We start from the raw sequence: 27,794 nt of genomic DNA, 5'->3' as shown, positions 1-27,794 counted from the left end.
TAGACTTTTGTCTGTTGGGAGATTTTTATTACTGATGTAATCTCTTTCCTAGTAATTAATCTGTTCAGATTTTCTTTTCTTCATTATTCAGTCTTCATTCTTTATTTCTTTTGAATATCTATATGGCAAAATACCTTTCCTGACTACTGTTATGGGCACTGTGATGCGTCACTCAGATCCCCTTCAATGAAGGACTAGATGTCCCTGATGCTGATGCCAGTCACAGTGGAAAATAGTCTTCAGCTGCCTACACTCTCAGGCATCATCTCAGCTACAGAGACACCCTCAACTAAGGTCAGACACCCTTCTCAGAATGGTCCACATCCAATGACTGCTTAATGCAGGAATATAAAATGCTAACATTTCAACTCAGCTCAGTACAACTCTGTAGGACCATTTGGGTTCCAGAGGTCTCAAGTGATCAGCCCAGATTGGTGTTGGGTCTGCAACACAGCTAGGTCTTCCTGTAGCAGCCCAGTGCTCCTTCCTTGCCCTCCCTTCCACAGGTGATGTTTCCAAATACAGTTCTAATTAACAGCTGGAACCCTAAGCTCTGTCTCAGAGCCTGCTTCCCAAAGAAGCCAACCTGCAATGATTGGTACCAGGAATAGTCTGTGAAGGCAGGGTATTAGATGGGGTTTTGGAGTTAGGTGTTGCACCTGCCAGCAATGAAGACCACATCACTGGTAGTAACTAGAGTGTAGGTATTCCCCGGAACAATTGTTAAAACTTTCACTGATGATGAACTGGAATGATGTCAGTAGAAGTGAATGCACTAGCTGGTGTTGTGAATCACGCATTTGAGAAATATGGTGGAAAGAATAACTACAAAGGTAATGAAAGTGGATGGGGTTAAACTATTAAATGCTAGAAAAGATAACAAAAAACTAAGAGTGATTAGTAGCCAAATTGAAAGTGAAGTCTGAAATCCAGATGGCTTCCATTATAGTTTCTCAAGTATTGAGAGGGCAGTAAAAGCTGAGGATCATGCCCAGGAATAAATTTTCAGTGTAAATGAACTCTAAAGAAAGTCGAACACTTAGATCAATGGAACAGAATAGAGAACCCAGAAATGGACCCACAAACATGTGGCCACCTAATCCTTGACAAAGCAGGAAAGAATATTCAACGGAATAAAGACAGTCTCTTCAGCAAGTGGTGTTAGGAAAACTGGACAGTGACATGCAGAAAAGTGAACCTGAACCACTTTCTTACACCATACACAAAAATAAAATGGATGAAAGACCTAAACGTAAGACAGGAAGCCATCAAAATCCTCAAGAAGAAAGCAGCCAAAATCTCTTTGATCTTGGCCACAGCAACTTCTTACTCAACACATCTCTGGAGGCAAGGGAAACAAAAGCAAAAATGAACTATTGGGACCTCATCAAAATAAAAAGCTTCTGCACAACAAAGGAACAATCAGCAAAACTAAAAAGCAACTGACGGAATGGGAGAAGATATTTGCAAATGACATATCAGATAAAGGGTTAGTATCCAAAATCTATAAAGAACTTCTCAAACTCAACACCCAGAACACAAATAATCCAGTGAAGAAATGGGCAAAAGGCATGAATAGACACTTCTCCAAAGAAGACATCCAAATGGCCAACCGACACATGAAAAAATGCTCTGCATCACTCATCATCAGGGAAATACAAATCAAAACCACAGTGAGATACCACCTTACTCCAGTCAGGATGGCTAACATTAACAACTCAGGCAATAGCAGTTGTTCGCGAGGGTGCAGAGAAAGAGGATCTCTTTTGCACTGCTGGTGGGAAGGCAAACTGGTGCAGCCACTCTGGAAAACAGTATGGAGTTTCCTCAAAAAATTAAAAATAGAACTACCCTATGACCCAGCAATTGCACTACTTGGTATCTATCCAAGGGATACAGGGATGCTGTTTCAGAGGGGCACATGCACCCCAGTGTTTACAGCAGCACTATCAACAATAGCCAAAGTATGGAAAGAGCCCAAATGTCCATTGATGGTTGAATGGATAAAGAAGATGCGGTACATATATACAATGGAGTATTACTCAGCAACCAAAAAGAATGAAATCTTGCCAATCACAACTATGTGGATGGAACTAGAGGGTATTATGCTAAGTGAAATTAGTCAGAGAAAGACAAATATCATATGACTTCACTCATATGAGGACTTTAAGAGACAAAACAGATGAACATAAGGGAAGGGAAGCAAAAATAATAAAAAAAAATGGGGGGACAAAAACATAAGATACTCTTAAGTATAGAGAAAAAACAGAGGGTTGCTTGAGGGATGGGGGGGGATGGGCTAATTGGGTAAGGGGAATTAAGGAATCTACTCCTGAAATCATTGTTGCACTATATGCCAACTAATTTGGATGTAAATTTAAAAAATAAATAAAATCTTTAAAAAAAATTGAACTCAAAACTGAGGTAGGTTAAGGTCAGGGTCTGATTGAGAAAGAATGTGTCCTGACACATGAGAAAGATATATCTGGCTTAATGGTCCCAAAATCTTGAATCCCAAGATTCCCCTAAACCTTCCGAATCTGCACAACTATTCAATCCTGATTAAAAGCTAGAATGCTCCATAATATTTAAAGAGAATGCAAAGACCTCTCCTTTCCAAGGCAACATGTGCCCTTCTCAAGATCCGCCCCATCTCTTCTCTCGGTGTCTAGGCCTGTAACTAGAATTATGTCACAGTACAACTCAGTCAGGAACATGCTGGGCCTGATAAGAGAAGAAAAAGACTATACTTCGAAAGACCTTCAAGATCAGCCTCTATATTCTAGAAAGAACCAGAAGATTCTCATGGGATTGGATTCTAAGGGAGTATGATGAAAGGGGATAAATGCATATTCCAAAGATGCAGGATTTACTGTCCTGACAAGGTCCCCAGAAGATGGTACAACTTACTCCCAGAAGCATGGAAAAAGCAATAGACCACACAAAAGAAAATTGAAATGCCAGAATTGCCATAGAAGATGGTAGAAAAGTATCCAGAAGCTCACAGAAGTGTTCATGCTAGAGTGAATATATCACATAAGGCCAGAAAACCTATCAAATTATAATGTTCAATTGGAAATCCTTGAAGAGACACCCTTTCCAGGCCATCAGAAATACACTGGTGAGAAATCACCAGTGTCAAGAAAAGCTTCAGTAGTACATCTCCTATGTAGTCTGAGACTGACAGTAAGAGAGTCCTTTAAAGAACTAGTGTCCCTGATAACTATGGTGTTGATAGACACCCATACACTTTAGAGTCTAGGTGAATGCACATAATCGTAGGAAACCAGGTGAATGGAATTATAATGGGTAGCAAAGTTGGAAGGACATATAGGTGGGCTTGATCCAGAGAGAGTTATGGGGATGGTTTAATAGAACATGCTCCCTAAGGAGCAAAATAGATGGACAGCTAACAGGGTTACTACTCAATTTGTACCATCGAAAAGAAAGAAAGGATTGATATTGAAGACAGTTGCCCCAATTTTTTTAAGTGATACTGTTACACCAGCTTTCAGACCTGAATCAGGTGTTAGACATGGAATTCATTGCCTTAAGAAGAGACTGGGTTCCCAGGGAAAAGGATCTTGTAACAATAAAGCAAGTGTACAAAGTCATGATTTTCCTTAGTGCTTCCCCAACAGAACCTACAGGTATTTACTCATGTAACTGTGCACTGGGGAAAGGGAACTATCCAAACATTTCTAGAACTCTGTTAAACAGGGAGTCCAAGTTGACAGTGACACCCAGAGGCCCAAATCAATATCATGGCCCCCTATTATTTCAGGGGCATATGGGAACAAGACAATAAAGAAGTCCTGGACAATATGTGACCCACAATGGGTTCACTGATGGTCACTTCCTTGAATTCTGAAGGTAAAATTGCAATTGAGATTACTTACAGATTAGCACAAGCCCCACATTAGATTCTTGGCCTATGGAGTGAGATTTATCATAGTGATAAAGACCAAGTGAAATTCTCTGAATCTGCCCCCATTCAAGTTAAGCTAGCAAAATTTTTTTTAAGTCATATCAGTCATGGGTGTAGGGCAGAAATGTGTGCCACTTCGAAAGATTCAGGATGAGGGAGTGATGGATGCCATTATTTAATTCACCAGTCTGGCCCCTGAAAAAAAATAGATAGACCTTATAGAATAACAGAAGACTACCACAGACTCAAACAAGTACTAGATTTAATTGCAGCTATGTTGCTGGGTGTGGGCGTCATTGCTAGAGAAGATTAAGTTTTTCCTATTCCTATGGAGGATCAGAATCTGTTCACATTCCCGTGAAACAGACTACAGTATGTACTACAAATTTTCCCAAGTCCTCTAAGTCTCCCACCTTCTTTTAAAATATTGTCTGAAAAATATGTGGACATCCTTCTGAACATCACATCGATTCACTATGTTGAATGTTGTCATGCAAAACACCAAGTGGCTGGCAGGCTGGAGACCTCTGTAAGACACATATACTCCAGGGATGAGAGATAAATCCTCAGGGCCCTGCCACATAAATGATTAGGGGTTCAGTTGTCAGGGGCACCCCAGAATATCCCATCCATAATAAAGGACAATTTATTACACCTTGTAGCTTTTACCAAGTAGAAGGAAGCACATGCCTAATAGAAATCTTTGCACACTAAAAGCAGCATATTCCATACTGGTATATGCTCCAACCCATCCATTGGGCAGCAAAAAGCTATCAATCAGGAAAGAGCTCTATAGCAGATCCAGAGTGTGGTATAAATATCCTTGCTCTTTGGTTTGGACAACCCATTAGACTCTATGGTATTAAAAGCATCAGTATTGGGGAAAATTGCCACGTGAGAATCACAATGCAGAGTCTTAGAGTTCTGGAGAAAGACCATTCCACCTTCAGATATGCTACTGGGACTTGGTAAAGACAGAACATCCAACTGATAAGGCAACAAGATCATTTGGCCACAAGTGCCCATCTTGAGATTTTTTTAGGTGCAACACATTTTAGTGTTAGTCCCAACAATAATCCATCATAGGTAGCAATAGTACATCTGGGATCAAACCAGAGCAGGACCAGAGAGTACAAATAAGCTCCATGAGCAGATAACCCAGATCTCCAGTTCATCACCATAGTTATACTAGTACCTGTGTCTAAGTCACACTAAAAAATTCCTTATGTCTAGGTGACAGGGGAGGAAAAAGCTCAAGCTTGATTCATGGATTGGTCTTCTTGGAATGTGTGTGTGCAGGCCAAAAATGGATGACAGTATAATTCCACTCAAGTACAGCCTTGAAAAATAGGAGAGAAGAAAATATCCTTTGTGGCCAAAGATTTGACCTTGTGCATGCTTAGCCATTTTATGTAGGAAGAGATATTGCTTACAGTTAAAGTATACACAGGCAGATTCTTGAGAAATGAAAATGGCTTGGTCAGCTGATCAGGGACGTGTAAGAGGAAGAAAGACTAGAAGATTAAATACATTGAGGTCTGTCATAAAGGCATGAGAATGGGCATGTGAAAATGAGCATGAAGTATGAAGACACTCATGTTACTGTCCATCAGAGAGCATCCACTAAACAATCAAGTAAACAAAATGATTCAACCAGATGACATCAGCCTGTCCCACTGCTGGCACAATGGACACATGGCCATAATGACAGGAATTGAGGACTTTTGTGGAGTAAACACAGACCCCACTTACCAAATGTACCACATGCCAGCAAAAAACAAAAAAAAAACAAAAACTGAATCTGAGTCCCTGATATGGTACCATTTCTTGGCCATTCACTGGCAAGATGACCACAGTAGACCTTTTCAACCCTGGAAGAGATAGGAATTTATTTTAGTAGAAATAGATACGGCCAGTACCAAGCTTCATGCTATCCAAGTTCTGCAGCTCCTTTGATGAATAGCCCTCTGATTTCCTTAAGCAAACCCAGAAATTCCTCAACTGGGTTGTATAAAAACCATCAGGAAGAGGCACCCACGGACAAAATTGGAGGCATTTGAGGCAGTGGAATAAATAATGGGAGTAATATAATTCCATTTTGATTTAAATAATTATAAAAGTAAACAAAAGGGAGTGTTTTGGGTGGCTCAGTCAGTTAAGCATCTGACTCTTGATTTCAGTTCAGACCACGATCTCATGGTTTGTGGGATTGAGCCCTGTGTTGTCAGCGCAGAGCCTGCTTGGGATTCTCTCTCTCTTACTCTCTGCCCCTTCCACACCCTCAAAATAAATCAATAAACTTTAAGATTAAATAAAATAAATACTGCATAACAAATTAACTAGAAAATTAATTGATTAAAATAGTACTTGATAAGATATGAGACATTTACATAGTTTCAAGGTATCCCCCTAAAAAACACTTATTAATGACAAAAGAGGAAAAAATAACTTTATGGTAGAGAAGGCTGGATGTCACTCTTTTGATCACTTGAGTGACCAAAGTGAACATCATGAGTAATGGGACAAATTGAAATCACATGCCACTTGACAGGATACAATGAAGAGAACATCACTACCAAAGATGTATAAGCTGAATCCCATCATGAGGAAATATTAAACACACTCAAATTGACTGCTATTTCACAAAATAAGTATCCCATAATTCTCAAAGTGTCAAAGCCATTGTTATGAACTGAGTTGTGTCCCTCACGATTCATATGGATTTTGAATTGAAGCCCTAACCTGAGATGTGACTATACTTAGAGATAGAGTCTTTAAGGAGGTAATTAGGGTTTATGAGGTCATAAGAGTGGTATCCTAATCTGATAGTACTGTTGTCTTTATAAGAAAAGGAAGAGAGAGAGGGAGAGAGAAGGAGTGAAATAGAGAGAGACAGAAAGAGAGAGAACAAGAGATTTCTTGGTGTCCATGCAAAGAGGAAAAGCCATATAAGGACACAATGAGAAAATGGCTGTCTATAACCCTAGAAGAGAAGTCTTATCAAAAACCAACACTGACATCACCTTGATCTTGAACTTCCAGTCTCCAGAGCTGTGAGAAAATAAATGGCTGCCATTTAAGCCACTCTATGGTATTTTGTATGGCAACCCTAATAGACTAATACAGCACTAAAGTCAAGAAAATTAAGGAACAGTCTTTGATTTTCTAATCTGTACACATGAATCTTTCTTAAGCAAAAGAAGTTTTAAAACTATACCTGCTATATAATTGTCTCAAATGTCTTTATGAATTTTGTAAAGAACATGTAGTTGACTCTTCAAATCCAATTCTACCCTTCTGCCATTATGTAGCAACAATTGAGTGCCTGAGCTCCACAAATGATTTCTGATTAGTATTAAACAATCATTGCAATCACAAAACGCTTCTTACAGAGTGGTTTCTAACTTCAAGCTTAAACCAATCACAGCATAGCAATCCCCGGCCACAGAGCTGGATTTCTAAACTATTGGCCAAATTGAGGAAGAACATTCTTTCAAAGGTTGATGAAGAGACGTTCTTTTTATCCCACTAAACATGAATGAGGAAGTAGCCATCATTCTAAAACTCCAAGAGGAATCAGTCTGAAAAGGAAGCTTCTACTCTGTATACCAGAGCGGAGCAATAGTAAGAATACGAATCCTTGAAGACATTGTTGAATTGCTGGATCAACCAACCTTGACCTTCATTCTACTTCTGGACTTCCTTATGTGAACCGTTTTCATTAATGACTTAAGTCAATTTGACTTGAGTCTTCTAGGTCGCAGATGAAAGCATCCTAATTGAAGCAGTAAGCAAGTAATTAGGACCCAGGCACCCTCTCATAAGCAGTGAACAAAGCAGAAACAATTGCTTTTTCCTCACAGAGCTTATTCTAGCCAGTTATGTTTATTTTGATTCTCCATCCTCTCTGTCTACTTTGTCTATCATCACTTTACGCATTGCTCTAATCTTCCATATGCATGCTGGAAGACTTATTTCAGTTTGTCTGCTTGAGTACTTAACTGATTTTGTACACCACGAATTATGCTCTTTATCACTCTATGAAAGAACTTTCCTTTTCTACGGTTTTTAGTTTCTTCACAATTTTCTCGCCATGTGAATCAATTTTGTGTCATCAATCTCCGCTTTCTTCCTCATCCATCAAAATTTTATCTCCTATTTTCTATCTTTATAGTTTTTTTTTAATAAAGTGAATTTCTTTTTTATACTATTGATGATGCAAACAATATCTTAACAATGTCTTAAGTTGACTTCCTACAGTGTTTTTCACTGGAAGCATATTGTCTTCCTTGTAACTTCAACTGTTCTCCCTAACTTTCAATAGCAACAAAAAATTAAACTCTCCATTTAACAAAAAATTGAATTCTTTATATAAACTTCATTTGTTATATATATGTTGTATACAATATGAATATATTTTTCCACTTTGCATAAAATTTCTGCAAAAAAAAGATAAGCACCAATTTTTTTTCAATGACTAAAAGTATGCTTTCTATTATCAAGGAAAACAGTCTCAAAGAAGATTAAAAAGTCCAGCCTGGTTAAAAAATCATTATGTACTTCCCTGGCATACAGAAAAAAGGACAAATGTAAACTCTTATGATCTTTTGAAAAATGGATGAGTACCTGCAAACAAACTCTGAAAGAGCATAATGGCAGATAGGAATAGAATATCAACAAAATGCACCCAGAATATGCCTTTATTTGGTTTTGTTCCAAGAAAAATGATATTCCCTACTCCTCACCACTCTAGCTAGAAGAGGAACCAGATCTGAAAATCAGATAATCTGACTTCCTAATTTAATCCCTAATGAAGACAGAATTATAATATGGTAAGATAATTCATGGAGAGCAGAGGATACCTATCATCTATTAATACAATTTAATTGAAATAACATTTGTACTATTCTGTACATGCCTTTGCCTCTAAACTTCTTCACTTGCTATATTACAGAGTGACTATAGTCGTGGTTAAAATTTAATCTTCTCAACCCCCATTTTGTAATGAAAAAGAACATATAATTTAGAGGGCCCTCGCTTAGTCTGGGATTTAACACTTACTTTCAGTGTAACTTTTTAAAATGTATCTGAATTGCAAATTGTGAAATAAAATGGATTGTTACAGAGTTATATAATAAAAATCAATGAGAATAAATTTGAAAATATGTATTGAAACCATAGAAATATGTTCATAAATAAGAAATACATAGTTAAACTTCCACTAAAGGAAAATAATTTTAAGAACACCTGTTAGCTTATTAATAAAACTAATTGTGTTAACTGTTTGATAATTGCGTCATCTCACATATAGCCCCCAACTTGGGTTTTCCCTCCCGAATGGATTATATTTTATCTACTTTGAACTGAGTTTTCTGTCTGCTGACCTACTCATCTAGTGGATAGAAACGACCGTAAATATGTTTGCTTCCTTTGTTGATATTTATGTTGCCTACATTTTTAGTATTGCAAAGGAACTATCATTTTCAATTGCTTCTTCTCAGATCATCTCTATCAACAACTGCGGGACTAATTATTTTAGAAGCACCAGCCGTTTCTGAAATCACCGAGGAGAATTACAGAAGCTCTGTTGGTGAGTTCCCACTTCTTACGCCCACCTTCTGTGATCATGCCGTGACTTTGACAATCCCCCTTGAGGGAATAGTTTTGTCAGCCTACAGAGTTAATCGAAACGCAGAACTAGGAAAGGGGTAGAGCCTGGTATCTCCCACTATTTGTCATCTTTATTCCGGTACATACTGGGTTACTCATTCCCAAGTGACCCTGCACAACTTGTTGCAACCTGAGAGGACCCCCACAGTGGTGTTATTTCTGGGAACACTTGAGTTAAAAGCGATCTCTTCACAGAGCTGTGACCAAGGTAATATTTAATAGCATCCATAAAAGAAAAAACACAAATAGGTATTGTCTTGCTCTTCTCGGTATTAAAAAAACACGCGGGGCGCCTGGGTGGCTCAGTCGGTTGAGCGACAGACTTTGGCTCAGGTCATGATCTCGCAGTTCGCGGGTTCGAGCCCCAAATCGAGCTCTGTGCGGACAGCTCAGAGCCTGGAGCCTGCTTCTGATTCTGTGTCTCCCTCTCTCTCTGCCTCTCCCCCACTCAGGCTCTGTCTCTCTCTCAGAAAGAAATAAACATTTAAAAAAATTTTTTAAATATAAAAAATAAAAAAATGCAACATTTTTATAAATACAAAGGAGTGTTTTGAAAATCATAAAATTAAAATGAGAATTTGTGATGATTTAAAATATTAAAGCATATACTTGTCCTGTAGATATCAGAATATATCGCTAACTGCCACAAATATTATTTTTGATTAGAATTGCTTTGTAAACAAAACGCACACAAGTGCTCCCACAATTTCTGAAAGCATAATACACATTAGAAGAATACGGGCAATTTTATTCCACATGATCCTAATATAAAACCTTTTTAAGAAGAAAACCTTAAACCTAAGTTTCTTGGTGCCACAGCAATGACAGAATCATCTAGAAAAGATGAGATGCTGGCTGATAGGTGCAACTATTCCAAAATGTTCTGTTTTGTTTTGTTTTCCTTTTGCAATATTCAAACTATAATACAATGGCACCACCTATTGATGGAATGGCAGAATTTAAATCCTAAATTTCCAAACAACACAGGGTCAGATATTCATGGGAATTATAAACCAAGGTATAGAACATAGGTCATTAACCACTGATAAGATGACATATATCAGTAATGTCACTTGCTTTTTTTTTTTACTTTCTGGCATTCTTTGGAATGGCACAGCAGTTTTTGAAGGGCTAATCATCGATGAAACATAAGAAAATATATCATTAATGTTAGTTTTCTTACCTATATTTAAAAGTAAATCTTAGAAGAAAAATATTGTAAGAATGATTTATTTCATCTAACACATCGTCACATTGAGTTGAATATTAGGAATCTTTGGAATACATTTTGGGGAATCTAGACTTTGTTTTCTGGAAAGATGTTGGATTGAATAATATCTAGTAAACACATTCAAAAATAAACTTTGTAATATGGGAAACATACTCTCAGGTGCATACCGATACTTGCAAGAAAGTAAGAGATATCCCCAAAGACTGAACCTGAAGAAGACCCCCAAAAGAAAAGCCATAAGCCAGTGAACTAAATATCCCCCAGCTGTCCTAGAGGAATGTGTATCTGTTTTGGAGGAGTGGGGATTGCTTTCGAAGTTCTTGGTTTTGGAGCGCCTGAGTGGCTCAGTCGGTTGAGTGTCTGACTTTGGCCCAGGTCATGATCTTAGTTCATGAGTTCGAGCCCCACATCGGGCTCTCTGCTGACAGCTCAGAGCCTGGAGCCTGCTTCAGATTCCGTGTCTCCCTCTCTCCTCTCTCTCAAAAATAAACATTGAAAGAAAATTAAGAAAAAACTTTCAAAGTTCTTGGGTTTTAAGGCATCAAATCAAAAGACAATAACTTAAACTTCTGTGATAATGTTAGATGAAACTGAATCTTTCAAATGTCACTGTAAGTAAAAGGGCAGAATAGGGAAAAAAAATACACCCACCAACTCAGGAAAAAACTAAGTTTGTGTTGACATGAAATCTAGATGGATCAATAAAAAGTTGGACTTGAGAATTTCTGATATTGGAGTTTTCCTCTGACAGGATGAAGTTCTTATTTCTACTATCTATACGATCGAGGAAAGTTTCAGCTGAGAAAGCAAGATAAAATTTGTCTATGGCTGCATTACTGTACAATATCACTGGAATATCTGTATGAATCAAATTCAAACCCTCTTTGAAGGACAAATACTCTAGACTATACAGCCACATAAGGTTCTCACAAATAAAGCTTCACGGAAATATGCTTACAATCCAAAATCATAAAAGAACAAGGAAACATGTCATCATAAGTGAGTCAGAAAACACGATTCTAAAAGTTCGAGCAAGTTAGCCAGTCTGAAAAATAATCAGACATCTTGATTTGTATAAATCGAAAACAGACCTTTATATTTAAAAGTAAATAAGTTGGTTAAAAGCAGGTAAGACAAAGCTAAACAGAGTTAATAGAAGACTGTATTTCACATATAAAATGTTGCAGAGAATGACAAATGAAAAATATGGACGACAAGTTGAGACATAGAACCATAGAAATGGTTAAACCTAATGTGTACTTCTTCGGATTTCCAGAGATGGACAATAAATAAGCAGAATGACTGAGAGAAAATACTAAAAGTTAAATGGCTGCCATATTTTCCAGGTTGATGAAAAACATAAATCTCCAGTTTGAAAATGTACAACAAACACCAAGAACGGTAGATAGAAAAGAACCATGCCTACGGAACGCAATGCAGCACAGAAAGCCAAAGGTGAAGTACCCTCATGTGCAAACAGACAAGACAGGTTTTCTAAAAGAAATGACAATTACATCAACTATGGACATCCCCAAAGAAACAATAAGCAGCAGACAATGGTAGAATGTTATCTTTAAGGAATGGGAGAAAATAGCTCTCACATTTTTCATGTATTTTAGTTTATTTTTTATGGAAGTAGGGCTGGCACACCATATTACATTAGTTTCGGTTGTACAACAGAGTGATTCAACAAGTCGATATATTATGTTGTGCTCACCACCACTGTAGCTACCAACACAATTACAATATCATTGACTATATTCCCTATGCTGTACCTTTTATCCCCTCCATTTATTCATTCCATAACTAGAACTCTGTATCTCCCACTCCCCTTCACCCATTCTACCCATCCCTTTACCCCTCTTCATCTCTGGCAACCTTGAAATTATTCACCATATTTATGAGTCTGTTTCTACTTTCTGTTTGTTTGTTCTGTTTTTTGGATTCCCCATATAAATAAATTCATATGGTATTTGTCTTTCTCTGTCTGGCTTATTTCACTTAACCTAACATCCTCTAGATCCCCCATGTTATTTCAAATGGCAAGATCTCATCCTTTTTTATGGCTGAGTAATATTCCATTGCATGTATACACCATTTCTTTTTTATCCATTCATCTGTAGATGGACACTTGGGTTGCTTTTATATCTTGGCTATTGTAAATAATGCTGCAATAAACAAAAAGGCGCATATATCTTTTCAATTTAGTGTATTCATTTTCCTCAGGTGAACATCCAGTAGTGGAATGACTGGATCATATAGTAATTCTAGTTTTAATTTTTTGAGGAAGCTCTATATTGTTTTCCACAGTGGCTGTTCCAATTTACATTCCCACCGACAGTGCACAAGAGTTCCTTTTTTCCCACATCCTCACCAACGCTTGTTTTTCTTGTCTTTTTGATTCTAGCCATTCTGACACGCATAAGGTGATAGCTCATTATGGTTTTGATCTGCATTTCCCCGATCATTTGTGATGTTCAGCATCTTTTCATGTGTCTGCTTGTCATTCGTATGTCTCCTTTGGGAAAATATCTCTCAGGTCCTCTGTCCGTTTTTTAATTGGATTATTTGTTTCTCAGGTGTTGGATTGTATGAGGTCTTTACATATTTTGGATGTTAATCCCTTCCCAAATATATAATATGCAAATATCTTCTCCCATGTGGTAAGTTGCCTTTCTGTTTTGTTGGTGGTTTCCTTTACCGTGCAAAAGGTTTTGTTTGGTGTCCTCCCAATAATTTACTTTTGCTCTTGCTTTCTTGCCTGAGGAGTTATCTCTGGGAAAATGTTGCCATAGCTCATGTCAAAGACGTGACTAGCCATGTTTTCTTTTAGAAGCTTTTTTTAAAGTATTATTTTTAGTTAACATACAGTGCGATATTGGTTTCGGGAGCAGAATTCAGTGATTCATCTCTTGCATACAACACCCAGTGCTCATCACAACAAGTGCCGTCCTTAATATCTATCACCTACTTCACCCATCCCCCCACCTCCCTTCTGTAAACCATCAGTTTGTTCTCTATAGTTAAGAGTCTGTTTCTTGACTGTCTCTCTTTTTTCCCTTTGTTCATTTGTTTTGTTTCTTAAATTCCACATATGAGTGAAATCATATGGTATTTATCTTTCTCTGATTGACTGATAAGAATACTCTCTAGCTCCACGTCGCTGCAAAAGGCAAGATTTCATTCTCTTTTATGGCTGAATAATATTTCATTTTGTATATGTCTATGTGCATACATACATATATGCATATACGTACATACATATATACATATACATACATAGATATATATATGAGTGTCTTTATCATTCATCAGTCAATGGACATTTGGGATCTTTCCATTTTGTTTATTTTTTCAAAGAGCCACTCTTGATTTTATTGATTTTTTTTATTGTTGTTTTAGTCTCTGTGTCATTTATTTCTGCTCTGATCTTCATTATTTCCTTTCTTCTTCTAACCTTGGGCTTTGTTTGCTCTTCTTTTTCTAATTCTAATTCTAATTCTAATTCTAATTCTGTTCAGGTTAAAGTATTTATTTGATATTTTTCTTCTTTTTTGAAGTAGACCTATTTACCGCTATAGATTTCTCCCTTAGAATGGCTTTCTCTGTGTACTAAAGATTATGGACTGTTGTGTTTTCATTTTCATTTGTCTCCATGTATTTTTTAAATTTTGTCTTTGTTCATTGCCCTCTTGAATGTTTAGTAGCATGTTGTTGAGCCCCTACATGTTTGTGCTTTCTCCAGTTTTTTCTTGGGATTGTTTTCTCAGGTTATACTGTTGTTATGGAAAAGATGCATGACATGATTTCAATTTTTTTAATTTATTGTGACTTTTTTTTTTTTACCTAATATGGAGATATCCTGGAGAATATTCCATGTGTGCATGAAAGGAATGTCTTTCTGTTTTTGACTGGAATATTCTGTATATATTTGTTAAGTCCATCTGATGTAATATGTCATTCAAAGACACTATTTCCTTGTTAATTTTTGTACCTGGATGTAATTTGTACTGTCCATTGATGTAAGTTGGGTGTTAAAGTCACCTACTATTATTGTACTGCAGTCAATTTCTTCCATTATGCCCGTTGGTATTTGCCTTATATATTTAGGGACTCCAATATTGGGTACACACATATTTTCAATTGTAAAAAACTCTTGTTCAACTAACCCCTTTATCATCATGAAATATCCTTTTTTGTCTCTTGTTACAGTCTGTTTTAAAGTCTCTTTTATCTGATATAAGTATTGCTATCCTGGCTTTTTTTTTTTTTCACTTCTAGCTGCATGGTACATCTTTTTCCATCCCTTTACTTTCAGTCTATATGTGTCTTTTGGTCTGAACTGAGTCTTTGTAGGCAACTATAGCTAGTCTTATTTTTGTCTGTTGCATTTTGGTTTTTTATATGTTCTGCTACTCTATGTCTTTTGATTGTAGCATTTCAAACATTTACATTTAAAGTAATTATTGACAAATATGTACTTATTACTATGGAGACAAAGTATGAGCCAGGAAGTTCCTGAGCACCCCACACCAGGGGTGGCCTAACAAGCCACCCATTTGAAGTGATACAGACCTGGAGCCTTCCCAGTGCAATGGCTAGAGTTGTAGAACCAGGGGTGTTCTAGTGTGTGCCATGTTGGGACCGTATAGGTAGAATGGTGTGGTCGAGGTGCCTGGGAATCACTGAGGCAGTGGGCTGGCTATAGTGTCTAGAACCCTGCTCTTGTCCAGTCTACCAAGGTGGAGGGGGAACATAAACTGTGACATTCACCAGCTCCTCCAACCCAGAGAGAGTTCCAGCAGCTCCCCCAACACTTGGCATAATTCTAGCCCTAGTTCCTTTAAATTGCTCTTTTAAGATACAGATTTTTTTTTCTGTGCCCCAAGGCATCCAGGGCTAGTGTGGGCTAGGGACCAAGTGCTCACCAAGGCAGCAGGTACAGCTATGGCATCCAGAACCCTGCTTCAGTTTGCACTCTGAAGGTGGGAAGGGGAGGAGCATACACCATGGTGTTTGCCAGCCCTTCCAACCTGGAGAGAGTACCAGCAGCTCTCCCACCACTGGGTGGAGTTCTAAGAATGACTCTTTTAAATACTAGTTCCTCTTTTAAAGTATGCTTTTTTTTTTTTTTTCTGTGCAGAGACAGGGCCAGGGTGGGTGAATCTGCACAAAGTCCCTCAGTACTGTCCCTCCCCACTGCAAATCCAAGTGTTAGAGGTAGGGATTCCCTTCATTACCATGTCTTTGTCTCTCTCCATGTTCTCTATGTGATCTATCTTATGTTGTGCAGAAGCTGTTTGGTCAGCCCTCAGTTCTTCTTTAAGAGGAACTACTCTATAAATAGTGTGGATTTGGTGTGTCTGTAGAGAAGGTGAGTTCAGGGTCTTTCTATGTTGCCATCTTGGACTGGAAACACACCCTCACGCCATGTATTTTATTTTTATTTAGCAACATTTACATGGCACTTACCATGAGCCACCATTATTTAGGTGCTTACAAATATTCACCATTTACAGTTGTGTTCACAATTTTAAACAACTTTAAACTCTCATTTTACTGATGAGAAAATTGAGAGACAGTGAGGTAAAGTAACATTCTCAAAGTCACATGGCAAGGGTGAACCTAAAACTTGGCATTTTATACCTAGCTAAATTAGCACTTACAATTAATGACAAAATAAAGACATTTTTGCAAATATTTAGTGTCCACAAAAATCCTCTCTTTGGAAGGATTCAGAAAAGATATGTGGTAGGAAGTAAGAAGTTAAATCCAAAAAGAAATGGTAAACAAATAAAGTGGTAACCATGCAAGTAAATCTAAATAAACTTTAACTAAATAAACTTAAACTTTAACTTCTAAGTTTTACTTTAACTTATTTAAAGAAATAAACATAATTTAGAGATTACATAAACAAGTGAGAACTAAATATCAGATACTACCACTACTTATATTAACTCAGATCATTACTTATAGCTAAAAGTATAATTTTCCAGATACATATAGCAATTCCAAATGTGTGAACACCTAATATATAATAATACATAAAGCATTATCTGTCACAACAAGAAAATATTGACAAATCCTCCTGAACAGTGGGAAATTTAACGTTTTCTCTAAATGTTTGAGCAACTAGATTTTTTAAAAAGTTGTTTAGACTATGGATGGATACAACAATGAATTAGTCCCTTAATCTATTACTAACACATAGTATGATATACTAAAAAATCAGGGAGCAGATACTCCTCTCATTCATGGATGAAACTTTTTTAAAAGTTGACCATGGACTGAGCCTAAAAGCAAGTGTTACCAAATGCTACAGTATCAGGATCACAATATGTTGTTCACTAAGAAAAAATATAATTAAACTTGAAATTAATAACAAATAGATTAAGAAATACTTGAAGATTTAAAATTTACTTAGAAATAATAAATTGAGGGAGAGAAATGAGAATGTTAACATATTTGAATTGAATGATGATTATGAAAATACCAAATATCAAAGCTTGTTTAATTCTTAGGAATTTTGTAGTACTATATACTGTATTACAATGCATCAGATAGATTAAAAATAATGAAACTAACCATGTAACTCAAAAAAATTAGAGGGGCACCTGGGTGGCTCAGTCAGTTAAGAGTCTGACTTTGACTCATGTCATGATCTCACAGTTCATGGGTTTGAGCCCTGCATCAGGCTCTGTGCTGAAAGCTCAGAGCCTGGAGCCTGCTTCAGATTCTGTCTCCTTCTCTCTCTGCCCCTCCCCCACTCCTCCCTCTCTCCCTCTCTCTCTCTCTCTCTCTCTCTCAAAAATAAATAAAACATTTAAAAAGTTTAAAATAGAAAAAAAAAGAACAAAAAATAAACAGAAGATAATCATTTTGCAAGTCCTAATGAAGTAATTGATTCAGGCAAAGATTTTTAGTGGATGCCAAACCATTAGGTAAAAAGTTGACAGAAAATGGAATTGATACAGAGCAAAAGTCGAGCCCACAGATTCCTTGCTGGTGACACCTTCCACCATTAGTCAATGTTAGCAAAATTCAAAATTAGACAGCCTTTTGATGTGATGTAATAAGCAGCACATAGTATTATTCTTAAAATATACTTGCAAAAAAGCATCTTGCAATCTAAATAATGTATTCAGATTAAATCAAATAAAATCTTTACACCAAAACTTCCAAATAATAGGCAATACCAAAACCTACAGTGATACCAAATACCAAATGCCAAAACTATAAGTCAAACAATCCCTGAAGGATCATGACATACATTTTAAAAATCAAATGTTCTAAAGGAAAATTGATCCATTCTCTTCAAAAAGCTAGTGTCACGAAAAAGAAAAGAGGGAAATGTTCTATATTAAATTCTCCTTTAGAGAAATACCTTATATTACCACTGATTGAATCATGGTCTGAAGAATCTAGGTTTCAAAGGCATTGTATGAACTACTGGAGACAAACGGATAACATTAAATAATATTAAATTATTTAATGGAATTATTAATTATCTTAGGTGTGATAATACTGTCGTGTTTATGTAGAAAAGTATCTTCATTTTAGAGATGCATACTGAAAATATTAGGAGTATATTGTTATGATATCTTTAATTTATATTCAAAATGTACCAAAACAGATGAAACCAGTGATTTAATTGTTAAATCTAGGAGATAGGTGCTTATAATTCCTTCTTTTTGTGTGTGTTTGAAATTTTTTATCATAACAGATTTCAAAAATAAAAACCAAAGAAAACAGAAGCAGCCTCAGGGATCTGCTTTTCTTTGCTAATGTGAACCAGACCTCCATTCTTCTAGGTCCCAGCCTCACCTAAAGCTGCCTCCCAATGTTGCACAATGTGTGGCACCAAAAGATTTAGGGGCAGAGGTCATTCATCCTTCAGCAAGCATGACATCCTGCTGAACAGAAGCCCCACGAGTGATCACGACACTAATTCAATCTGATCATACACCTCTTCCTGCTCTGGTTTTATGATCAGCATTTCAATATGAACTTTGAGTCGGGCAAATTTGGACAGCTCCTACTTGAGACAACCAAGAAAGATGGGGAGGCATTCTGAGATTAAAAGCAGATGGAACCAATTTTCCTATCCAGTTTTACCATTGCTGACTTGGTTTAAAACCTGCAGAACATTTCTTTTCTGGCTGTCTCATTCTATCCAGTTTATGAGCTTTACCCAACAGAAATTGCCATTCTTCTTCCAGAATAGAGAAAAAGAATTAGATTATTATGTTGGTAAAAATTAAGCAGCTCAATTTCATATTCATTTATTTGGCCTCAGTCTATCCAAAAGATATTCAGGAAATGCTGTGAGGGACTCATAGGTAGGTGAGACTTAGATGGAAGTGTAAGTGACTGTAGGAGGGAAAGGTCTTGAGCATGAAAGGCAAACCTTGCTACAGAAATCCAGAAAAAAAAAATGGCTATCTACAGAATGAAACATGGGACAGGCTATGAATAACAACAGCTTTGTTTCTATCTTATTCGCCCTCTGATTTATTTTTCTTGCCTTGCTGACTATGACCTCCTTTACTATGTTGAATAAAAGTGATGATAGAAGGCATCTTTTTCTTGTTGCCAATCTAAAAGGGAAGCTTTTCTAGTTTCTCCACTAAGTAAGATGTTGCCAAAGGCTTTATTATATTTGGTTCCTATGATGGATGCTATCAGTTTCAACCAAGATTCTTTTCATGGAGCCAGTCAATACAACCATCCTCTCGCTATTGGAAATTACTGACAGTTAAAGTTTGCAGCTGCCTTTTTCCACAAAGAATTATCCTTGATCAAATTGGAGCCACTGGGGCAACGAGTGTCTACTGACTGACGTCAGATTACAAAGACTGACCACTTTGTAAGTATCATTGAGACATTGAAGAAACAAAATGACAGGCTCATACTTATTAATTGGCAGTCTAAGACAAAGTATGAGACTCAAAATTCTCCTTGGCAGCATTAAAAATAGTTTTGGGAGTAAGAGAGTAAATAAACCTAAAAGCCAAATATAAAATTTATTTGTGAAAGTATCAGAAATTCAGAGGAGGCCAAATTCTCCTTGCCTAGGTTGGGGATCTCATAATAAAGTGGGATCCCAAGACTTGGAATGGGGATATCCAGCCTCACGTCCTCTCTATACATGCCTATTCACAGACAGCTTGGATATCTTCCCATTTTGGCAGTTGGCTTTCCACAAAGTGGAAGAAGAGATCATGCAAAAACTGTAATACCTTTCATGACCTAGTTTTGGAAAATAGATACCATCACTTCCACAATACTGTGTGGGTCACACAGTTCAGTTCCATTTAGTGTGGGAGGAAACTATTTAAGGGTATGAATATCAAGAGGCATGAATCATGGTTGCCATAATGTAGGCTGAGTCCCACAGACTACCTTTTGGCTTTAATAATTCAAGTCTCTCCCACACATGAATTCTCATAAAGTCTCATACCCTTGCAGCATCAGCTTGAATCCTATGGGTCTCATCATCTAAATTAGGTAAAGTATGTATGAGCTTCCTTGAATGTAATTTCCAAAGACTGGTGAACTAAGAGACAGTTTATCTGGCCTGACACCCATCAGAATTGTGGGGCAGGGATAGGATAACCAGAGTAGACTCTTCCATCAGAAACTGGTAAAGGAGGTCCACAGGAGTTGTGGGTCCATAGCATTTCTAAAATCTAGAATAACACATCAGACACACGTTGATATTTCCTCAATTAGGATTTAAGTCTTGGGAAAGACTCACTGTAGTTCTGAATCTGTTCTCTGACCTTTTGGTTCTACCCTTCCTTGACCATAGAAGATATCTCATGTTTGCAACCCCAGCTGGGTTGTGTTCTCAGCCTTCTTCCTATATAAATTTGAGGAGTCAAAGATCAATTTGTATTTTTTATTGTCTCTTCTCCTTTTAGTTCAAATTGGCACTGTTTCCATAAGTATATTATCTCTTAAATTAGACGTTAGTGTTTTGTGGGGTTTTTTAGTTTTTTACTTAAATTCCAGTTAGCTAACACACAGTGTAGTATTAGTTTCAGACGTACACTGTAGTCATTCAACACTTCCATACCAGAGATGAGTCCACAACTATATGGTCAATTAATTCTCAACAAAGCAGGAATGAATATCTAATGGGAAAAAGCCTCTTCAATAAATGGTGTCAGAAAACCTGGATAGCAACATGCAACAGAATGAAACTAAACCCCTTCTTTACACCATCCACAAAAACTCTTCTGCTGTGGTTGGCTCACGTTGCCCCTGGTTTTCTGGATCCAGCGTGTGAAAGGCCACCGTTTTGTTGACTCTGATTTCTTCAGGCTGAACAGTATTGGGATGGGGCTGGGGGTGGGGTGGGGGAGGGAAGTCAGGTGAATAAAAGAACAGACATATCTGGTCAGCAGGGCATAGGTACAATGGCATCATCCATCCGAGCTCTGTGACTGGGAGTCAGTTTGCCCCCCACTGCCTCTCAAATTTCTCTAAAAGAAAAGAATGTGCATGAAGTACTCAGCACAAGGCCTGGCATGTACTAAGTGCTGAATTAAACTGGGGCTATCTCAGTATCAATGTCCCAACTGAAGTTCTCCTTCCATGGTGGACTGCTGTTGTTTATGCATTTCCAGAGCACATTCTCCTTTAAGCTGACATTAATGCATACATTTTCCTTTGGAGACAGAGTCTCCTCCATGGTGTGCTGGTAAATATTTGACATCCTGGTCTCTAGGAATAAAAGATCCTAATCTGTAGCACTGGCGATTTCCATCCTGCGAATATCCCTGCTATGGTAGATTTCAAGCTACCAGCATCAGACAGTGCAGAAATTGGAAGTTGTGGACACACCGGCTCTGGGGAGCTGCGCCATGCATTCTCCAGGACCCTACCGGGGCTTCTTCCCATTGGTGCCACACTGACCCTGGTCCTGACTGGTGGTGGAGGTCCCACTTTCACACTGGCTCACCCATATGGCCCAGAAGTGGGTGCTGACTATTGAGAAGAAACCTTAGATCCACATGGATCTCTCTGTAGGGCTACTTGGGTATCCTCATAACACAGCAGGTAACATCCCCTAAGAAAGCAAGGAAGTACTTTCATGACCTTGCCTTGGAAAGATTTCTCTCCTCAATGTGATGGAAGTACAGAAATGCAGGAATAGCAGGGGGGAGAGAATCACGGGGGACAGTCTTGGAATCTGGCTACTACACATGACGTCATGTTAATTGGACCTGATAACTAAGAAATGGCAAGGATAGTTGACCCTTGAACAACACAGGGTTTCAGAGGTGCCGACCTCTCATACAGTTGAAAATTTTCATATAACTTTCAACTCTTCAAAACCCCAACCACTAAGAGCCTACTGTGGGCTGGAAGACTCGCCAATAACATAAGCAGTCAATTACCACACGTTTTGTATGTTCTATGTATTATATACTATATTCTTATGATAAAGCCAGCTAGAGAAAAGAAAACGTTATTAAGAAAACCATAAGGGAAAATGTACAGTACTGTAGTATATCTTAAAAATCCACATATTTAAGTAGACCTGTGTGGTTCAAACCTATGTTCTTCAAGGACCAACTGTACTCTAGATGCCTGGTAAGACACGTGCTCCAGAGGGTAAGAGAGAAACGCTACAAAGATTCAGGGGCCCAGCAAATCAGTGATACATTTCTGGGTTCAGTGTTTTGAGCATTTCTGGACTTGCCTCCAAAATAAAGGACAAGTTATGTACCTTGTACCTCTAACCACTAAGAAAGAAGAACGATACTTAGTAGCCTTCTTTATGCTTCAGAGGCGGTACATTCCACACTCGAGCACAATATTCTGTCTCGCTTATCACGTGCCGCATGAATTCTTGAGTGGGGCTGAATGCAAAAAGATACCTGACTGCAAGGTCAGGCTGCAAGGAAAGCAACTCTTTCCCTTCCTCTATACAATCCTACAGACCTGGGGGCTCCCAAGATACCCTTTGGAGAGAAAGAAGCTGGACAAACCCCTAACAATCCTCAATAGGAAAGTTGCAGCACAGAACAAAGGCTATTTCCTCATTTGTCCTCAATCTCAGTGTGCTCCCTGCGGTCTTACCAACTTCCTGGTTAACTCTCAGTTTGTCTTTGCGGTTGATATTTCCTCTGCCTGAAATATTTTTGCATTGTATATATTGGCTCACTCTCTCATTTCTCTGCTTACAGGCCACTTTATCATGACTTAGGGAAGGACTACATAAAACTGCAACCCCTACTCTTCACCCAGCCCTCTATCTCCCTTCTCTGCTTTATTTTCTCGGGAGGATTTAATGTATCGTACTATATACTTCCCTTATCTGGCTTTTTTTGCATGTGATCCACATTAGAATGTGAATTTGATGAGGGTAAGAATATTTGTCAATTTTTTAACTGCTGGATCCCCAATATATAGAGAAAAGAGCCGGTATAGTAGACAGTAAGTAAATACTTATTAGACGGATAAATGGTAGACCCCCAGTTTTAGTGAACATCTAACGAACAACTTCATTTTAATGCTCGAGAGACACCAAGCATTATCTGTCATTCGCTACGATAGGCAGGAGACTACCTCCATCCGAAGATATTCATGTCTTAATCCCTGGAACTTGTGCAGATTACATGGAAATGGGGAATTAGGTTGCAGATGAAATTGAAGTTGCTAAGTAACTGACCTTAAACTAAGGAAATCGTTCCAGAGCAGCCGAGTGGGCTCAGTGTAATCACAAGAGTCCTTAAAACTGGAAGAGGGACAAGAGGAGGAGCTTAGAGTGGTGTGATGTTAGAAGAACTCAACTAGCTTTTGCTGGCTTGAAAGATAGAAGGGGGTAACAAGCCATGGAATGTAGGCAGCTTCTAGAACCTGGAAGAGGCAAGGAAAGGAACCCTTCCCAAAGCCTACAGAAAGAACAGCCCTGCTAATGCCTTGGCTTTATCCTGGTGAGACTCTTGTTAGACTTAGGATCTTCAGAAGTAAGATGACACATTTGTGTTGTTTAAGCCAGTAAATTCTCTGGTAACTTGTTATGACTGCAGTGGAAAACTAATACACTTTCTTCCTCTTCTCTTTTGATCTGCTTATTCTCTGACACTCTATTACCAAAAACACAGTTTAATACAGTGGTCATAGCTTCCTTTCAGGAGCAGAGTCAGCATCCTCAACTCCAGTTTCTATACAGCGGCTTCAGGAAACTTCAGCACTCAGAAGACAAACTCTTCCTTCTTTATTCCTGTTTCCATATCTGGAAACAAGCACACCTATAGGTCTGACCCCCCTTTGTGTTTCTGTTCTGTTTGTGATCCCAACAGAGATGCTAATCTTGTATTTAAGCGTAGTTAAGTTTCATTAAATTTTGAATGTCACCTACCTTCCTTAGTAAATCTCCAAGTTTCACCCATTCTATTTCTAAAATGGCCATGGGATTTACTGCTCAGTGAAATTGCCAACGGCACCATTCCACTTTATGCCCTAAGCATCTCATCATGGATTATTGCAGTAACTTCCTAACTGGTTCAGCCACTTCTCATTTGTAATCATTGTCCTCACTGCATACTGCCAGTTATAATCATAAGATATAAAGATGATGTTAGCACCACACTGTTGAAAAATCTTAACTAGCTCTTGTTATATTTAAACTTCATAGCATTGAGGACTGAGTAGTATTAAGGCCACAGATCTAGAATCAAATCACCTGTGCTCTGAAATGAGTTTGTGCACAGGTTCTGGGTCAGAAAAATCTGGGTGTCCATCCTAGTTTCTCCATTCACTGCATGATTCAGGGCAAGATTTTTATCCTCCTAAGAGATCATAGTTCTTATTCCAGAGTCATGAGGGTTCTGTACTGTAACACATGTAAATTGTTTAGTATAGGGACTGCCATAAAATGTGATCAATAAATATTAGCTGCTTAACTATGTAAGACAGTATGTTAAGATTCTGGCCCTTTATATTAGTCTTCTCAGGCTGCCATAACAAAATTCCAGAGATTGGCTGACTTAAATAACAGAAACTAGTTTTCTCGCAATTTTTGGAGGCTGCGAGTACAAAGATCAAAGTTCCGTCAGGGTTGGTTAATGGTGACACCTCTCTTTCTGGCTTACAGACAGCCACTTTCTTACTGTGTCATCACATAGCCTCTTGCCGGATGCATGTGGGATCTCTGGTGTCTTTCTGCTTTTATTAGGACACCAGTTCCATTGGGTTAGGGCCCCATCTTTATGACCTCATTTAACTTAATTATGTCTCCAACATATGGATTTGAAGGGGACGCAATTCAGTCTATGGCACCCTCCTTTATCTGACATTCCTGACTCATCTCTCTCTAGGGATACAAATGCCAGGCTCCTGCCATAATAGCATTTCATGCCAAAAAGGCACATCCTCCCTTTTTTCTCTGGTCAAAATTATACCCAGTTCAAATGCGTAAGTAACTCATCTTCCATGTTTGCTCCTATGGTCTTTTGGTCAAACCATTGACATAGCTAACATAAGAATGGTATTTTTCAATTACATATTTCTTTCACATACAATGTTTTCTGTTAAATCTCATAATCATTGTATGATGTAATTATTGTTAATGACCTTCTTTCATGAATGTGGCAACTTAGCCTCAAGGACGTTGTTTATTCATCCTATAAAATTGAGAACATTAAAAAATGTGCTTGTTTGTAGAGGATGGTACTATTCATTGACCATGAACCATAGAAAGAGGAGCTGATTTTATGGAAAAAGATGTTTTATTTGACACACAATGAGTTTGAGGTGTCTATGACACATCCAAGTGTGCAAATATTATGTACTCATTTAACATAGCCAGTCTTGGACTAATATATATTTTGGAATTTGATCTTCTCATTTCATAATGTTAGCCCAAGTAAGTGGTAAGGGACAAATAACCTCTTTCATTCTATGTGTTAGTGGAGAATAATGCTAAGTCATTTGTTTATTCTATATACATGCTCAACATTCTTTTTCTTCTCACTTTTTCCATATTTTTAAATTTCTAAACAGTGTTTTTTCTTAAATCATAGAAGGGGACAGGATCTGAAATAAATGGCATCCTAAGAGATGATCTAAAGTTAGTCCTTTTAATTTATTGATGAAGAAGCACAGTATAGTTTAAATGATTCATCCAAGGCCATAGTTAGTAGTCACATAAGTAACATTCATATTTCCTTTTTTAAAGTTTGTACCTCTTAATCATATTCATAATCATAACATTCATGTTTTCTCATTCCAATCAGAAGCCCATTCCATTATACCAGTGATTCTCAACCTAAACTATGTGAGAAGATCAGTGAATAAAGTCATTCAAATGTCTTTTAGCCCTGAATACAATCCTCTCTCTTGAAGAGTTGCGGTGAACAACTGTTTTATTTTTCTATTTTTCATTTATTAATGTTTATTTATTTAATTATTTTGAGAGGAGGAGAATCCAGATGGAGAGAGGGAGATAAAGTATCCCAGGCAGGCTCCATCATGTCAGCACAGAGCCCCATGCGGGACTGGAACTCAGGAACCATGAGACCATGACCTGAGCCGAAATCAAGAGTCGGATATTTAACTAACCAAGCCACTCAAGCACCCCATAACTGTTTAACTTTCCTTAACCCAGATTTTAATCATAGAATCCCCTTTCTACCATGCATTAATGCCAGTAGAAAATGCTTTGGGAAATGATGCAGTATGCCATACTTGAGAATGACAATGGTGGGCTTAAATGCTTGGTAGGAAAATTATCCTGCCGAGATGAGGTCAGGCTAAAGGAAAGGAAAGAATTTCATTTGTTTGATAGATTTATGCTGTTACTGGAAGACATAGGGCCCATAAATAAAATAGCTTTCTTAGTGAATAAGTATGGGATTATTTGATCAACTCACCTGGAATGTATTAACCACATTATAGTGTAGGTTTTTTCAACGATATGATTTCTCTTAGATAACCGGAATGCAAATACACTAAATGACGACTAAGAGGGATTCCAGTTGGACAAATATTCTTTCCGTGGTGATTGCTAGGAGCAAGGTAACGAAGTCATCGTGCTTCGTTTGACAGGGAAATTTGGGGAAAGACAGGAAACTAAGCCCAGAGTTAGGGGCTTGATAGAGTAATTCTGCTGCTGTGAACTAGTAAAGACTGCTAAAGGGAATTAATCATGATGGAAATCTCAGCCTAGTTTTATGGCTGTGCCCTGACTTGAATTTGAACGAAAGAGAAATATTACTAATAAAATTTACATACGAGCAGAATGTTTCTGATTTTTCAGGACTTTCTTTTAGGACTAAAGATCATTCATGCAACCTGTGTACATCTTAACGATACACATCACTTTCACCAAAACCATAGACGGTCCTAAGAAAAAATATGTGTGAAAATATGGAGCAATATAAATACTTCAAAGTAAATGTACATAATTTTCAAGTTATTATAATAAGAGAAACTCATTATTATCCTGGGCCAGATATAAATGCAACAAACTTGACTGCTTCCAAAATGTATTATGTTTATGTATAATTACTGAATAAGAACATTTGAAACGAATATTAATTTGCATTTCTATTGTAGTTTAAGTAAGTTCACATTTTAGATGTTATAACTAATGAATTAAGCAACATAAATAATTTAACATCAAATATTCCTTGTTAAAAAGATGTCCTGCTAATTTAAAATTTTTAAACGCTGCAAATGAAGAATATAACCTAAAAGTGGAAAGGACATATCAATGTGCTGAAGATTTTGTCAGCTCGTTGTAGCTGTAAACTTAGAAAAATCACAGATCAAGAAATATTCTGTTTTTAAAATTATGTTTTGAAAGTATAGCCTTACCCCATATGTATAGAGAGTTAATCAAATGTATAACTACTATCTGTATATTAATGGAAAGAAAACAATTGTGGCCAACACCTCTGAACTTAGAGGTCTGCCTCTTACACACTCTATGAACATAGACCCTTCTAT

General features: G+C 37.5%; 1 protein-coding gene and 1 long non-coding RNA gene across 3 annotated transcripts in view; one reads left to right on the top strand and one right to left on the bottom strand.

Moving 5' to 3' along the window:
- The window catches only part of LOC122240565, a 42,473-nt gene extending 18,836 nt beyond the window's left edge, over window positions 1-23,637 (bottom strand). Inside the window, exon 1 of the long non-coding RNA XR_006220345.1 lies at window positions 23,512-23,637. This is a non-coding gene — a long non-coding RNA (uncharacterized LOC122240565). The remainder of the gene's footprint in view (window positions 1-23,511) is intronic.
- Window positions 23,638-23,757: 120 nt separating this feature from the next.
- The window catches only part of MINDY3 (MINDY lysine 48 deubiquitinase 3), a 101,447-nt gene continuing 97,410 nt past the window's right edge, over window positions 23,758-27,794 (top strand). The window contains exon 1 of one of the 2 annotated variants that reach the window (XM_042991145.1): window positions 23,758-23,776. In XM_042991145.1, the coding sequence (XP_042847079.1) occupies window positions 23,758-23,776 (19 nt within the window). Of the gene's footprint in view, window positions 23,777-25,118; window positions 25,260-27,794 lie in introns of those variants that run through there. The other variant, XM_042991146.1, reaches the window with a different exon arrangement.

Source organism: Panthera tigris, chromosome B4 (genome assembly GCF_018350195.1).
Source record: "Panthera tigris isolate Pti1 chromosome B4, P.tigris_Pti1_mat1.1, whole genome shotgun sequence".
Classification (NCBI taxonomy): domain Eukaryota; kingdom Metazoa; phylum Chordata; class Mammalia; order Carnivora; family Felidae; genus Panthera; species Panthera tigris.
This window is presented reverse-complemented; position numbering and strand designations above follow the sequence as displayed.